At 53.3% G+C, this 15322-nt stretch overlaps 1 protein-coding gene across 1 annotated transcript in view; it reads left to right on the top strand.

The window, feature by feature from the left end:
* Window positions 1–2905: 2905 nt before the first annotated feature.
* LOC104495367 (TOX high mobility group box family member 2-like) overlaps window positions 2906–15322 on the top strand; it is a 27113-nt gene continuing 14696 nt past the window's right edge. Inside the window, exons 1-4 of the mRNA XM_010138329.1 lie at window positions 2906–3003; window positions 4946–5063; window positions 5602–5841; window positions 10042–10269. Coding sequence (XP_010136631.1) covers window positions 2906–3003; window positions 4946–5063; window positions 5602–5841; window positions 10042–10269 — 684 coding nt within the window. The remainder of the gene's footprint in view (window positions 3004–4945; window positions 5064–5601; window positions 5842–10041; window positions 10270–15322) is intronic.

The raw sequence follows: 15322 nt of genomic DNA, 5'->3' as shown, positions 1-15322 counted from the left end.
GCAGCAGAGGGGCAGGATTTCTCCCGCTCACCTTCGACCGCTGCCCACGCTGCTGGGGATGAGCCCAGGACACAGGTGGCTTCTAGGCTGCGAACACACATTGCCGGCTCATGTCCAGCCGTTCATCCACCAGCACCCCCAAGTCCTCCTCCACAGCAAAGCCTGACAGCAGCCCAGGTTGCCCCTACGTGCTGGTCTTCCCTGCACGTGGGACGATGCCCCTGGGCTGGGGTTGCACCGTCTGCCTGGTCCTGCTGGTCTTGGCCGTCGTCTTTTGCACATCCTGCTCTAGCCCGGGGGGCTGTGGTGCAGCGGGGGTCAGCCAATGCCAATGTCTCCTTTTCCTGCTGGGTGACATCTGCAAGTGCTTTGGCGCAGACCCCACCTGCGATCGCAGCCCTGCCAGCAGCCAGCAAAAAACCTGCGTGGGAAAAACCCCACACAAAGTGAAGGCAGAAGGTGGTGACGGGGTGTGACCTGCCTTGAGGCTTCAGCTGGCAATTGGGATTTTGCAGGAGAGGACATTCAACAGCAGCAATGGCCCTGCCTGAGCCTGGGAGCTAAGCCCCAGGTCTGCTGGCCAGTGCTGTAGCTCTTACTGCTGGAAGGAGCTGCCTTTTACACAGGAATTTGGGGGGGCAGTTAAATTGAAGCTCAGCTTGGCACAATTCAAACCATCTTTGCTAGCAGAGCTGCCAGGTCCCCAGCCCGGCTCTTCCTCAGGAGTTTTGTCATTCGTGCGGCATTACCCTTCTCCCCAATAACAAGGAGCACGGAGTATGTGCTGTTTGTCTGCCTGTTTGTCTCTTCTTCTTACATTAGCTGGCACGTTTGTTGGCCTGATATGCATATTCATTAAAAAATTGAAATATTATGGAAAAAAAGAAGCTGTCTTGGAGTTAGCACAGCCTTTGGGAATCTGCTAAGTAAGATGCACTTAATTACTTTAGCTGTGACTACACCACATTTCACTCATGCTTCCTCGGAGATGCAAAACCTCTTTCCAGCTGAGGCTGCAAACACGTCCTGAGCCTTTTGCAGCGCCTCGCGGTGAGTGCTGGGGATGGAGACAGGAGCTGACCCGGCTCTCGGAGCCCCTTCTCCTGCTGATGGAGCTAATCCCGTTAGCAGGGCGGTTGTTTAATTCCGCATGTGCTTCCGTCAGGCTCTGGGGGGATGCTGAATGCTTTGTGGAGGGGGAAGGCGCGGGTGCAGCCCCGGTGAGCCCATGGCTAGAGTTGCATCCCCCAGGACCCGCGTGCCACGGGGGAAGAGGCGGTTTGCTTTCGCAGGGGGAGCGTTGCAATCGTTACCTGCTTCACTTCGGTTTGCCGTCATCCCGATTTTATTCATCGTTTACTTGCCTAAATAGGCCGTTTGCTGCACCTCTGCGTCCTGCTCCTGGGTCTCTCTTTCCTCGGGTCTTTCTTGGGAAGGGATATCATCTACTTTGAAGGCGCTCGGTGTCTGCAGGGTGCCGAGAGCAGGACTAACCCTCTCCCCGGTCTGAGCAAAGGTTCTCATCAACCTAAAGCCCACGGAAGAAGCGCTGAGGCTGCAAACAAGCTGCTTGCCTTCATTTTCCCCCAAACCTTCTACACCCAGAGAACACAGATGGCTCTTCCAGCGCTCGCCCTCTCCTGTCCCATGGGCAGGGGCTATGGGGAGGTGGCAGCTTGGCGTTTTCCTTCCAAAACTGTGAGTTTTTTTTTAAAAAAGGGGAAGTGGAGAAAAATTAGAGAGAGGTAAATGGGGGGGGGCGGGGGCAGACCTGCCCCTCCAGACAGCTCTCAGCAGGGCTGCACACGAGGAGCGGAGGCGTACATGTCCTTCTGCAAAACCTCCTGGCTGGGGTGAGGTGGAGATGCGGGAGACTTGCGAGAGGGCGTCAGAACCAGCAACGTCCAGCAGAGGTATTAAGTAAACCCACCAGTTTTTAAGGATGGAGAGAAATAAGCAGCGGCTTGGGAGGAGGCCTCTGGGCTGGGTTACCCTTGGCGGGGGGGATGTCCCAAGAAAAATGCAGCTTCTCCGCTTTTTAGGAGAGGGCTGGGGCTGGGAGGCTGTCAGCAGGAGAATTCTACATGGATCCGCTGAGCCAGGGCTCGGGTTTCTGTTTTATCCTGCCAATTTTCATGAGCGTTTGCAGCACATGTCCCATATCCATAATTGCACTCCTGGACTTGTTCTGCTCTGATGCGTAAATAACATGCACTGGAAAGAAAAAGTGTATGATTACATATTTAATGGTTAAACGGAGCCGTCGTGGTCTATTGGCCACATAATAAAAGTTTCAAAAAAAATTGTCTTAATACAGTATTTACCCAAGAGACTGCCACGGCTGCAAATGTGAACGAGCTCTTTTAAATTTTAAATTTTCTTCAGCCACGTTCCATAGCCTTCCCCATTTCTAAAAACACCCGGCTTCTAAACTTTTTCTTCATTTAAATTTAAAATAAGCACAATAAATTATTCTTTTCCTTAGCAGCTGGCAGATCTTCTCCAACACGAAAGGTCTGGATTAAACTGACAAAATCCAAGACAAATGTACCTTTTTCACTGGAATCCGGGAAGGAACTTGCCGCTCGCGCGGCGGGTGGGTGCTGACCCTTCTCCCCGCCTTGCAGGCTCCCATCGCCGCCTGTCTCGCCCCTGTCCATTCCCATGATGTTCGCAAATTCAATTGCAAATGTGAAAACTGCCTCTCCGATGCCTCCTCCTCGGGCTGCCCAAGCCCATTGTCCGTCCTTGGCTGCAGCATGCACGTCCTCGTTGTCTTTTGGGCCAGGATTTCCCACGCAGCAGCACATGGCAAGGAGAGGCCAGACCTCTGCCATAAGACAGGTCTTAAGGGCACGTAAAACTCGCCGTGGTTCAGGCAGCAGCGGATGCCCTTGGCTGCGCGATGGAGCAGAGCCAGCCCTGCGGCTCCGTAAGCTGCTCTTTCCTTGCCACCACCGAAGCCAAGGAGAGCGTCTCAGCGTGGCCCCTGCGTCAGCCTCGGTCAGGCTCTCCGTGCTGTTGAAATGCAAGACGTTGTTTTCTTCCTGCGAGTTAAATCCCTGCACTTGGTGATTAATGAGAAAAAGGGCAGATCTAGGAAAGCCTGTTGCCCTGCCACACGCTCCGCTGCTGACGGAGAATCTGAAAGAGAGCCGAACACGCTGTCGGGTGCTGTGTCAAGCTCTTGATTCCTGACCTGCAGCAGTAAATCTGGATTTGCAGTTGGATTTATTTCCTCTGAAGCCTACCGAGCCCTCGCAGGTCCTCCCCGGGTTTCTTTCCGCTGCTAATGGAGTTGGCAAGTCTCCCCCAGTGAGGAGGGATTGCACCTCGGCGGGCTTATCGGAAATGAAGGTTGTTAATAAAGAAAGCCTGGGTCTTTAAACTCATGTTAACGTTAATCAGATTAATATAAAAGGGGGAAAGTCTGGAAACGTTTCAGGCAGGCCTTGCTTTCCCTCCCACTGGCTTCTTCCGTGGCTGGATGAGGCTGTGGGGCAGCAGCAGCCTGGCTCTGCCCGTGGGGCTGAGCTCTGCTGCTGGGAGTGGCCGGGCAGGAGCAGATCCGGGGGTGAAAATGGGGTTTTCAGGGAAAATGTTGCACTCTGGAAATGGGCTCTTGGCTCACCAGACAGAGGGCAGCCCCAAAACCTTCCCTGCACCTGCAACACGGCTGGGTTTGTACCCAGCTCATCTCATCTTCCCTCCTTGGCCAGGACAGGGGTTGTTGCTGCTCCCGCCTGACCAACCACTTGAACTTTGGTCTCTGCCGTGACACAGGGATATATGCTCTACGAGACGGGGTTTTTGTCTACTGTAGCGTGCAACATTTCTTATTAGCCATATACATGCTTCATTTTTCTTTCTAATCTTTCAAGAGTGGCTTTGGAAAGGAGGAGATTGAGGCGCTGCAGCGTGTCCAGAGAAGGACAACGGAGCTGGAGCAGGGTCTGGAGCACAATGTGCTGAGGAGCAAATGAGGGACCTGGGGGCTTGAGCCTGGAGCAAAGGAGGCTCCAGGGAGCTCCTAGGCTCTGACAACTCCCTGACAGGAGGGTGGAGTGAGGGGGAGTCAGTCTGTTCTCCCAAGGAACAAGTGACAGGACAAGAGGAAATGGCCTCAAGTTGCGCCAGGGGAGGTTTAGGTTGAATATTCGGAAAAACTTCTTCCCCGTTGGGGTTGTCCAGCCCTGTCCCAGGCTGCCCAGTGCAGTGGTGGGGTCCCCATCCCTGGAGGGGTTTAAGAGCCGTGTGGATGTGGTGCTGAGTGACATGATTTAGAGACCCTGGCAGTGCTGGGGAAATGGTTGGACTCGATGATCTTAAAGGTCTCTTCCAGCCAAAGCAGTTCTGGGATTTTATGGACTCAGCAGCTCAGGAGGCAGCACTTGTGCCGGTGGCCTGTGCCATGTCTGTGTGTCCCTGCAGCCAAGAGTGATCCCTCAGTCCCATCAGATATCCCCTCGCTCTCGCATTGTGAGAACAGGTGAATAGGTATGAGGAAACACCTCCTTTGGGGGGGCAACTCTGTAATGTAGTCTCCTTCCTCATCTCTTACCTGCATGCGTGCACACACATCCATCGCTTCTGCTTCATTCCCCCGCTGGGAAATCTTAACAGACAGCCCATAATTTTCTTGGCCCTGGTTGGACTTGGGTTTTATTCTGCCACATTTGTGTCAAGTGGGATTGGAACCGTCTGCAGTATTTAAAATCGGAAGAATCATCTCCAGGAGGAGTCGTAATGAGGTGGTGGCCACCAGTGGAGCTTTCCCCTGTGTGTTGGGGTCTGTGTTGGAGCATGTTGTGGTGCTCGGGGTTCTGGGGCTTGGGGACATTCAAACCTCTGGCTTGATGGTAGCCTCACAGCTTTGAGCTGACCGATGTGGTGGGAGCGGCGACCTGGGGCTCCCACTGTCTGCTCTTGTGCTTCCTCCTTCTAGGTTTAACCCCAGCAGCACCAGCAACCCAGCGGCTGCACAGAGCGGGCAGGAGGGGTGGTTCTGGTACCTTCACGAACACGGACAAGCAGATAGTTCTTCACCTGTGGAGTTACTGAAGGTCAACACCATTGCTCTGAAAGAGCGTATTTGGCATCCACAGCCTCTAACGCTGCATCACTGATGTCCCAGGGCTGGACTGCCACCGCCGGGCCCCCACTAGCCTGGCACAACACGTGTGGGTGCTCAGCGGTGGCCTCACGTGCACGGCAGCCCCGGAAATGCCTGGGGCACTGCGCCGCCTTCCCTCCTCCTGGTCAAAAATTGCTCGTTTCTGAACTTCTCTTTCAGACCCCTGATAGGTGCCAGACACCGCTAGCGCCTGAGGCAGGCAGGGGCCCCTCCTGGACACACAGACCTGCGTGCAAAGACAATTTTGCACCTCTCCATAGTCCCGGTGGTGAAGGTGCTGGCAGGAGCAGAGCCTGGGTGCATGGTGCTCAGTTCTTGCTCTTGCCTTGTTTGTTTGGAAGGAGACTTGAACAGCTCTGTAGAATAATTCTATATCAGTCTATAAGAGTTCGTTGTCAAGTGATTTGACAGTACAATAAATTAACAAATACATTTTTTAATGACAAAGTGATATTCTCCTCACTCAGATCCAGGAGATGGTCCACTCGGACGCCACGTCCTATGAGTCCAACCGTCAAGTGCCCCTGCTCAATCGCCCCGGGATGTTGGCCGGCCCCATGAGCGCGCTCAGCCAGTCACAGCTGATTTCTCAGATGGGGATGCGGAGCGGTGTTACCCACGGATCCCCATCGCCCCCGGGAAGTAAGTCCGCTACACCATCTCCCTCCAGTTCTACTCAGGAAGAGGAGACAGAGTCACATTATAAGGTACGTGCAGTCACGCCTGTTTGAACAGACAGTGAGAAATAGGCAGATGATGTTTTTCAATGCTTTAAATCAGAGCACAGACTTTTGGTCTGTTTTTTTACATATATATATGTGTAGTGGGAGACTTTCCCAAGGGTGGGGGGATTGTTTCCAGCCGAGGGTGAGGAACAGCATGGCAGACCAGCACACGTGCTTGGGTTGTGCGTGCAACAAGTTTGACAACGAGAGTTGGGCTTTTCTCTCTGTGGTTTACCAGGACCGTCAAGCTGCAGAGTTTCCTCCAGTGAGGATTTTGATGAGCAAAGCAGGGCTGAGGTTGTGCAAATGCTTGGGTGTGAAACTAGATCTCTGGTGGCAGCCAGAGGAGACTGAAACAGGGAAGGAAATAACGCAGGGCGGGATTTAACTGAGCTCACCAGGCATGTCTTGCTAGGGGGAAAAAAAACAAACCAGAGATTAGAGGAGGAAGAGTCTTCTGCCTTTCAGGTCACCCTTTCAGGCAGTGGTTTAGGTAGTCAGCAACGTCTGAGTGGCACAGAGTCTCTCTCTACAGCCAACACAGCTGTTGCTGAGCATGGCTGAGCATGTTTCCTGAGCAGGATTTCCCAGGGTTTTGAGGATATCTTGGTGGCTGCCAACCCTTCTCCAAAAGCACCTGCAAAAAAATCAACAGCCGCTGTGTTCCCTGAGTCTTCCCTTGGTTATTTACTGAAGGCAGATGGCAGCAATCGCAGGGGTGTGCCCCAGCCCCCGGTGGGTCTCTGTGCCTGCAGGTCAATCCCTGAGCTTGCTGGGGGACTTTGATTAAAGCCTTTCATGGAGAACCTTCTCCTGGAAGGTGCTGATCCAGTAACACTGGTAGTGTAACTTTGTCCCACAAAAATAGAGGGTTGTGACAGGATTTGAATGTAGAACCAGAGCAGCAAACAATGCAGAGACTGGGAAACTAGAAACACGCTGGGATGGAGCAAAAACCTCTCCCTTTCCTTGGAAATCCAGTCAAATGTGTTCCCATCAGTCCTGTAGTTCTTCATCCATTACTTTCACTTCAGATCGGGACATTTCAAAGCAGAGCTCACACATGGGTGCGAAAACAGATTTGCTGGAATAAAACTGTAAAAAGAAGGGATGCACCTGATTGAAAATAGATGGAGTTTCTCCAGCTCTGAGATTCCACGTTTGAGGAACACTGTGGGATGGGTTGTGCTGCTGGACCCCGTGGTCTGCCACCTCCCAGAGCCTGCGTCACACAGGTCCACGCAGTTACCTGGGAGCTGAAATCTTTCTTGTTAGCGGAAAATGAGTTTCAGCTTAGTTACACACCAGGTTCTCTCTCGCTGCCTCTTTCAGCATCACCCAGGTTTCCTCCCAGCCAGCCTGGGCCACAGGAGTCACTGGGGAGGACACAGCTTTGGGCTTGGATCCTCTGTTCTCCTTCAGCCAGTGATGCCTGGGGAGGCGGGAAGAATTTGGAGATGTCCAAATGATGACAACTTGCAGAGATTTGTATTTTTCCTAATTCAAACAGCTTGTCCCCTCATTTTTCTGCCCTGTAAACTACCCAGCGAGACAGGTGGAACAGGAGTGATGGGTTTGGTGGAGACCATGAGTGTAAAGAAAGCAGCAGAACCATGGTGTGGTCTGCCAGTTAATCCGTTTGCTTCTCTATCTACACAGCTGCCGTATTCACCCAACAGTCATTTTCATCTGGTCCTTAAGGGCCTTTCTGCAACAAGTCTTCAAAGCAACGTCTAACGAGCAGAAATTAATCTTGTGACCAAGGTCACACATTAAAGAAATGAGTCTGATGCCAGCAGGTAGTTCGGGTTGAGCAGGTCCTCTGATCCAGGTTATGATTTTAGGAGGTCTCCCAGCCTCTTGGGTGCATTTAGCTGCTTCATTGCTTTGGGGGTGCACACATGCATGGGAGGGAGAGGTATAGGAGGGGTAGTTACCGCCCAGAGTCCAGTGGGATTGGAGATCTCTCCATAATGGTTATCAAAATTATGGTGTCCGTGAGGTTCCTGCTCTTCATGGATTTAACATCTAAGAAGCCAGCAAGCCAACAGTTTATGGGATGACATCTGTCACCGATGAATTCCCCGAGTCCACATCTGGTGTTAAACAAGCCTTCTGCTGCCTCTCCAGAGCAGGTCTGTGCAGGGGCTGGTGGCCTCGCGCTTCGTCCCGCTGCCCGAGCCTTTGTGGGCACTCTGACTGGGGCTCACCCCAGGTGCTGTGGGGCAGCGAGGCACTGGCTCGCTGGGGCTTGCCTTTGGTTGTTCAGGCATCTCCTGCAGTCCAGGGCTGGGCTCTTGTCTCATCCCGTGCTGCGTCACAGCTGCTAAACCCCAGCAAACCAGGCCAAGTCCTGGTGTGCTCTGCTCCCTCCTGGGAACCGACGGCTCCAAGTAGCCTTGCAGGCAGCGTCTGTTCTCCACAAATGTCGATTCCTCTTTGGTGCTGCCTGAGCAGGACTGACCATGAAACCGTGCTCGTGGCTGGGGTTGCATTGTGCCCGTTCCTGGCTCCTTCGCTTGGCCGGCGGCTGCGAGGAGAGCAGGTACCCCACGGCGCTTCGGCGAGTCAAACAGGACTGCGCTTAGTTAAAGTACCGTCTCACTTGCTAATGGGCTGGAGGCCTGTCATACGTTTTTCATCTCCTAATAAGCTGGCCTTTCACCTCCAGGCCTCCCATTCAAGCCCAATTGGGCAATTTTAAATTAAATGCCATTTTTTTGGTCTGTCCGCTCATTCACTAATGGTCACTGTCTGTCTGACAAATATTACTGCGCTGATACTGAATTTAATGACCAGCCAAGAGCCGCCGAGCGGAGAACAGGAGCGCTGCGGCCCTTCGCTCGCCGTGCCTGGCCGGGCCGGCTGGAGGGAAGCATCTTAGATCCCGGTGCTTCCAAGCACACCATCGAACCAGCAGATCCATCGGGAGACAAGACCTTCTGCTCCCAGCACTCATCAGGTGCTTGGTGCCCAGGCACTGTGGGTCTGCAGGCAGAGGCGCTGCATTGCCCTCGAAGATGCTGAGATCCAGACTCAGCAGCCAGCTGGCAGCACACGGTTTTATCCTCTGCCGTGTTTAACCTCTGGGGTGTTTAGTTCTTCCTCCGCTATAAAAGAAGGATAATGGTGCTTGCCTGTAGTGCGAGCTTTCACTGCGCACAGTGAATCGCTGACAGCTTTGATGTGTGTCCAAGTGCCTTCCAGGGGTCGTTTCCTTTACGCACCGTCACACAGAGGCTCCTGCAACATTCAACATGCTGCCCAGGGTATCTCAGCCACAGGATCTCCTGCCTTCCCTGGAAGCACCTCTGTTTCCAGCCTTGCTGGTTTGCTTCCCAGCCCCGTGGCAGTGTCTCCTGCTGAGCAGCCACAAAGTCCAACTGCAGTTGCTGGTGTCCTGCTCCTCCTAGTTCAGCCACCTACAGGGCACTGAGCATGGATACAGCCACATCCTGTCATCCACCTCCACCCATACCAGCTGTAGATGAGCGGGGCATGCAAAGTGTTTAATACATACCATTAAAATAGTTTGATTCCTGGGTACGTTTCCTGGGTAGGGGAAGTTACTTGTTAGCAGAGTGAAACAGATCTCAGATGGCCCCAGTCTGACACTGGTGCTGTTGGTCGGTGCTCGCGATCCTCCTGCCTGGGGAGCAGGGAGGCTGAGCCACCGGCACAACGTGGGCAAGGAGAGTCAGAAGCAGCTTGTGAAGGGTGATTATTGGGCTGGAAACCAGAAACGGTGAGGAAGCCAAGTTTGGAAAAATTCGTGGATGGCTGAAGTGATCTGGCTGGGAGAGGTCCTAGAAGAGGACCGAGGAGTGAGTGAGCTTGTGATGCTAGGGAGGAGGGTGAGGAGGGGGGATGACTGAGGATGAGTGTCTGGAAAGCCCCGGCTTTGGAGCAGGGACCTCTGGAGCAGTGAGAGCTGAACCCAAGCTGTGAACCAGGCTGTGGGGAGGCACCCAAGCTGGGCTCAGGCATCCACCAGTGCTTTGTGTAATGATCCCAGAGGCTCCTGGGGGCCAAAGGGCAGCCCCAGGCCTGCCGCTCTCCTTGCTGCACTGGGAGCCCTGCTCTGCCCATGCCCTTTCTCATCCTCTTTGCTAAGAAGCTGTAGCAAGGACTTGTATCTCCTACTCCCAGCTGACTGCTAAGGTTCATCCCTTGGTTTTGCAGGTTGCTGGAGAAAAAAGACCATCAACAGACCTGGGCAAAAAGCCCAAAAGCCAAAAGAAGAAGAAAAAGAAGGATCCCAATGAGCCCCAGAAGCCCGTGTCAGCCTACGCCCTGTTTTTCAGAGACACGCAAGCAGCCATCAAAGGGCAGAACCCCAACGCGACCTTCGGAGACGTATCGAAAATTGTTGCATCAATGTGGGATAGTTTGGGAGAAGAACAAAAACAAGTGAGTTACTGATCTCTTTTTTTTCCTTTCAACTGTTGAAATGTGGTTTTCCATGGTACAGAGTGTGAGGGTCTCCCCAAACACGTGAGGAGCGTGGCCAGGGGCTAAACAGGCTGCAGGCACACAGGTCTTTGCCACCCGCGTGTCCTGAGGAGGGAGGGTCTGAGCCATGTCGCTGGCAGGGCAGGGATGGGGCTGCAGAAGGATGCACTGTTTGCATTACCTCTGCCCCTTTTTTAGGAAAATCTCCGTTGTTCCGTGGGGAAGAGCAAATTTTTATGACAACTAATTATTCTTGATAAGAGCATTCTTTGCAAAACGTCCGTGGCCTTTCCCTTTCCCTTTCCCTTCCAGTCTCAGGTGGGAGATGATTTGTATTTGCTTATTCACTTACAAGGAACGATGCCGAGCCAGCTAAAAACCATTAACTCTGCACCACTGGCCTCAAATTGAACGTTAAGGCTTTAAAACCTTAGGAAGGAGCTGTCTGAAGTGGCCTCACAGAGAAAACCCTCCTGCCCCAAAGCTGTCAACCACTTCCAGTCTGCTCCACACAAAGACTTCTAGGTCCTGCGTTACTGTTTTGTTGCTGCTGAGTCAGTGAGAAAAGCCTGTAATTGCTTGTTGCCTATTGAGAAAACCCCAGGGAACACTTTTCCTAGCAAGTCTGTCCCTTTGTCAGGCAGAGGAAGCTCTGGCACCGTGTGGGATGTGTCTCTGAACCCAAACATGCTTTAACTGGCAGTCCCCCAGGAGCAGGGAGCCCTTCTCCTAGAGCCTGGCTCCCAACTCCAGGCTGGCTCCATCTCCCCTTGGGTGTCCGTGGGCAGCTTGTGAAGCAGCTAGGGTTGAGAAGGGAGCAGCAGGCAGGGAAAAAAGTAATTTGGCTGGAAGTCACGCTAAGAGAGAGCCTTGCTTTCCACCCCGCATCAAGTTGGGAACAAGAGCAAGGCGTCTTCTGGGCTGGCAGCCCCTTTGCTGACCCATTTGGAGTCTCCATGCTATGCAAAGGGTTGCTTCGACGCTTTCATGATCCTCCCTTTTCTTCTCTCTGGGTGGATCGCTGGGGGGTCATACAGGGATTTCTCGTGCTGAAGAAGAGGAAGATCCCCTCCTTGTGAGGGGGATTGCCCCAGCCCTGCTGCTGTTTGGGCTCTCGGTGCAAGGTGTGGGAGGTTCAGGAGCGTGGAAAAGTTCTTATGTCACCTCTTTCTCCTGCTTTCGCCCCTCCCAACATCTCGATCTGCCTCTCCCTTACTGCATCTGGTTGCAAATCTCTGTAGATTGGGCACTAAGCTCAGCGGCAAACATGGTTTATATAATGGAAGTGCTGGTGCCACCCTGACTCAGCAGAGTGCAAGCGCTCAGCTCTTAATTAACGGCAGGGATTAAACCAGCCCCTTTATCTCCCCCGCTAACTCTCCCTTCTCCTCTGTTAGGAGATAGCAGCAGCCTGGCTGACTCTTTACACACGCTTTCTAAGTGGCTCCATTTCTCCCTCTGTAATTGATTTAATTAAGTCATTTGTTCCTTGTCCGAATGCTTAAATATTAACTTCCTGGCTTTGTCTCCAGCTGTATACTTTCCTCCCACGACAGCTCCCTCCCTGCCCGGGACTCCGGCTGCAGGGCCACTATTTATCTTTGGCCCTGAGACCGTATTGCTGGTTTGCACGATGTGGCACGTTCACTCTTGAAGTGTTTGGCTGGAAGAGAGTTTAGGTAGTCCCTGTTTGCTTTCCCCTGCCAGCATCCCCAGTCAGGTTTGTTTAGATTCTTCAGGCAAAGGTAAAAGAGGAAAAGAGAAAAAAAAACACGCATTAACAAAATATCTTCAATATGTGGAAAGAAATGCCGAGGCTGTCCTGTGGATCCCTCCTTCTGAGGACCGCAGGACACGATGAAGGCAAGCAGCCCGTGCCCCGCGTGCTCTTGGCACGCCACGGGAGGTGACAGAGCAGGACCACTACGCATCACTGCCCGCAGTCCTGCTGGGACCCGCGAGGCCAGGCTGCCACGTGGCTACAGCAGGCCGTGGTTTGGCTTGTGCTGGGGAGGGTTGGGAAGGTGGAAGAGTGCTTCACCTGGTGTGCTGCTCCTAGCTCTGTCGACAGCGGTGGTTTGGAGCATCTTCATACCCCCTCTGCAGCAGCAGTGCAGAAGACGAGCCAGGGAAAAGCCAACACAGCGACAGCAAAGCAGGCGAGAAAGAGCCAACTCTGGATGTTCCTGCTCAGTTATGACCAAGGTTTTAGTTAAAGCTTCCCCTCTTCCCAGCGTAAGAAAAGAGGGTGGGTTTGAGGCTGTAGGATCTCTTGCAGCCCCTGAGATGCCCAGGGTGGGTCTGGGGCACCACATGATCCAGAGGGATGATGTGCAGACCCCAGCCCCACCATGCAGTTACTAAGCAGGCGTTTACATCCCTGAAGTTTCTGCCTCAGGTGAGGTTTGCAAACCTTGGTTTCCACCTTCCAGGGATCTCAGGGTTTCCCCAGCCCTGGGCAGGTTTTAGTTCCTGCCTTGTGGGAGAACCCACAAGGAGAAACCAGGTAGGACAGGCAGGGAGCAACCAGCGAGGGGGTTCAAAGCAAGCTGGCCGCTAAACCCAACCTCACCCAGGGCATTTCGGACTTGTAGTCCCCCACCACATTCCAGCAGCCCCCAGCACGTGCCCCGCAGTGCCTGCAGACGTGTCCATCCATCCCTCCCAGCTCCATCATGCAGAGTTACGCGGAGCGTGGGATGACCACCTTGCCGGTGCCAAAGGGATGAGGAAAGCCCAGTGCTGTTGCCTTGTAGCCATGCTGCCAGTGCAACCTGGCCAGAGCGTCGGGCTAGGAAGCACGGTCCTGTGCCAGGCAGGCAGAGCCTGGGCCCCGCTTCAACCACGCTGGCCCCACAGATGCTACGTGGAGCATTTCTGCAGGTGGAGACGAGACGCCAGCTCTTTGCCAGGTAGCCCAGGCTGGCACGCGGAGGGTTAATCCTCTGCCATTTGTGCTGCTAATGATTATATGCACTGTAATATCAAAGCTGTAGCTATTTATTTGCCATTGAGCAGGTGTTGCTGCTCCCACAAAGCAAATTTGCTTTCTCCTCCTGATGGAACAAGCGAAATAAAGGTTGCTCACGTCCCCTTTCAGGGATGTTTTTTCCTGTGCACGAGCTGAAAGACAAACAGCAAGCGGGAACCAGAGTGTGTATTATGCAAGAAACCATATAATCTAGGAGCATCTTTGATTTGGCTGCTGCTGTCACAGACATGTATCTCACGGAGAGGCTCCCCCCCCTTTCCCCCCCTTTTGTTCTTACTGGTTTATCATTTGTGCCTTTGTCATTTTGTTCCTTCTTCCCTTCTCAGCCTCTTCACAATGAATCTTCATTTTCCCTCTGACACACTTGTATCTAAATTTCCTTATTTCCTGCCTTTTTTTATTTATATCTGTTGCCTGGTGATTTGATCATGCTGTGGAATACAGGATTAGCAATTTCCGTGTCCTTGGGTACTGCTCAAGGACACCTGTTCGGCAAAGCGCCGTTTTCTTCCCCGTTTTAACCCCTTCCAGTGTGTCCTTGCGCGCGCAGCAGTGACGAACAGCAGTGCCTTTGAGCAGCCCCGGCGCTGCGTTAGCAGGACGTTGTAATCTTCATTCCTCGACAGCTGGCGTGGCCCTTTCTAAGAAGCTTACACAGGAATCTGAAGACTGTGACTTGATGGGGGGGGGGGGAATTAATAGGTACTCTTTGAACTTTGCAAATAGTTTAGCAGCTGTTGCTGGAGCGATAGCTTGGGCTCCGGTGGAGAGGGAAAGGCTAATTCAGCCATTGCCATCGAACGGGGACCTGCCGTGGAAATCCACCTGCAGCTCCAGGACCCTGCTCGAGGCGCACAGAATCCCGTGCCTCGGTGTTATTCTTTTTCCTTAGCAGGTCTAGACCAAGCTTTGTGGCGTTACCCAGCGCGGTTTAAAAGGGCTGCCTGATTTGACAGGAGTTAGAAGAATTTGAGCGCTAGATCGGAGCAAACTCCGCTAGTTCACCAGGAAGGGGTTTTCCCCAGTTTGGATGTAGTGCTCACAGCCTGCTCCCAGCTCGTGCCACCTGGCAGGGTGGCAGCCCCCTCCCCTCCTTCCATGGGGCCACCAGCCCTGCCGTGGGCCACCTCTGCTCACGAGCGGGGACACCAGCCCAGTGGGACTGTCCTCCGTCAAGGGGATTTCGGCTGGGTGATAAGCCTGGAAACTCTCCAGAGGGTACTGAGGATCACCGGGGGGGGTTGCTCTTCTCTGCCATGTTCTCTCATTCCCTCTCTGAGCACCTTCCCACTGCCTACCGCATTTTGGGGGAGAAGGTTGTTGGTTTGGGGCCTGGTGATGATGGAACACGGGGAACGCTGCCAAGCTGCCAGTTGCAGGGGTTTCTGGAACCTGCTTCTTTTCGTTAGGAAATCTAGGGACAAATTCAAAGCTTTGGGTCAATGTTTCCCTCAACCCTGGAAACTCAGAGCAGAGACATCAAGAAGTTCCTGAGCAATCTGCTGAACGAACCTCAGGCTGAACCAGGGCTTCCCATCCTAAGCAAGCAAAAGCAAAATCAGCATTTCCAGTTGAGTTTGGGAGTCTGGGGGCTCACTGGGGACACAAAGGTACCAGAGATGAGTCCTTGCTCACGATAGCCCAGCTTCCCCAGGACCAGTTCTGTAATGCTTCGTGACCCTGTGGCCAAATGCTGATGCGATTTTCCCATACAAATGCACAGCCTGGAGCATCCCACAGTGTTCACACTCCGAGGATAAATTACCCAGCAGAAAAATTACTGGCTCAGCAGAAAATAATAGATCACCCAGCTAATCAGATCCGTCTGCTCATTGAACCCGAGACATCACCTGGTGCCAGGACACTGCACAGATCTGTGGTGGGACAGGGGCATCTTGAGCCAGCTGTAAAGCCAGCACAGGGGAGCCATCCCGTGGAACCACTGCAGCAGGTGCTGCTCGGCAGCACGGCCATCCAACTGCCCAATCCCAGCGTGGTGCAGAGCTGGTGGAGCCACCG

The sequence above is a fragment of the Buceros rhinoceros genome, unplaced genomic scaffold (genome assembly GCF_000710305.1).
Source record: "Buceros rhinoceros silvestris isolate BGI_N320 unplaced genomic scaffold, ASM71030v1 scaffold1076, whole genome shotgun sequence".
In the NCBI taxonomy this organism is placed as follows: domain Eukaryota; kingdom Metazoa; phylum Chordata; class Aves; order Bucerotiformes; family Bucerotidae; genus Buceros; species Buceros rhinoceros.
This window is presented reverse-complemented; position numbering and strand designations above follow the sequence as displayed.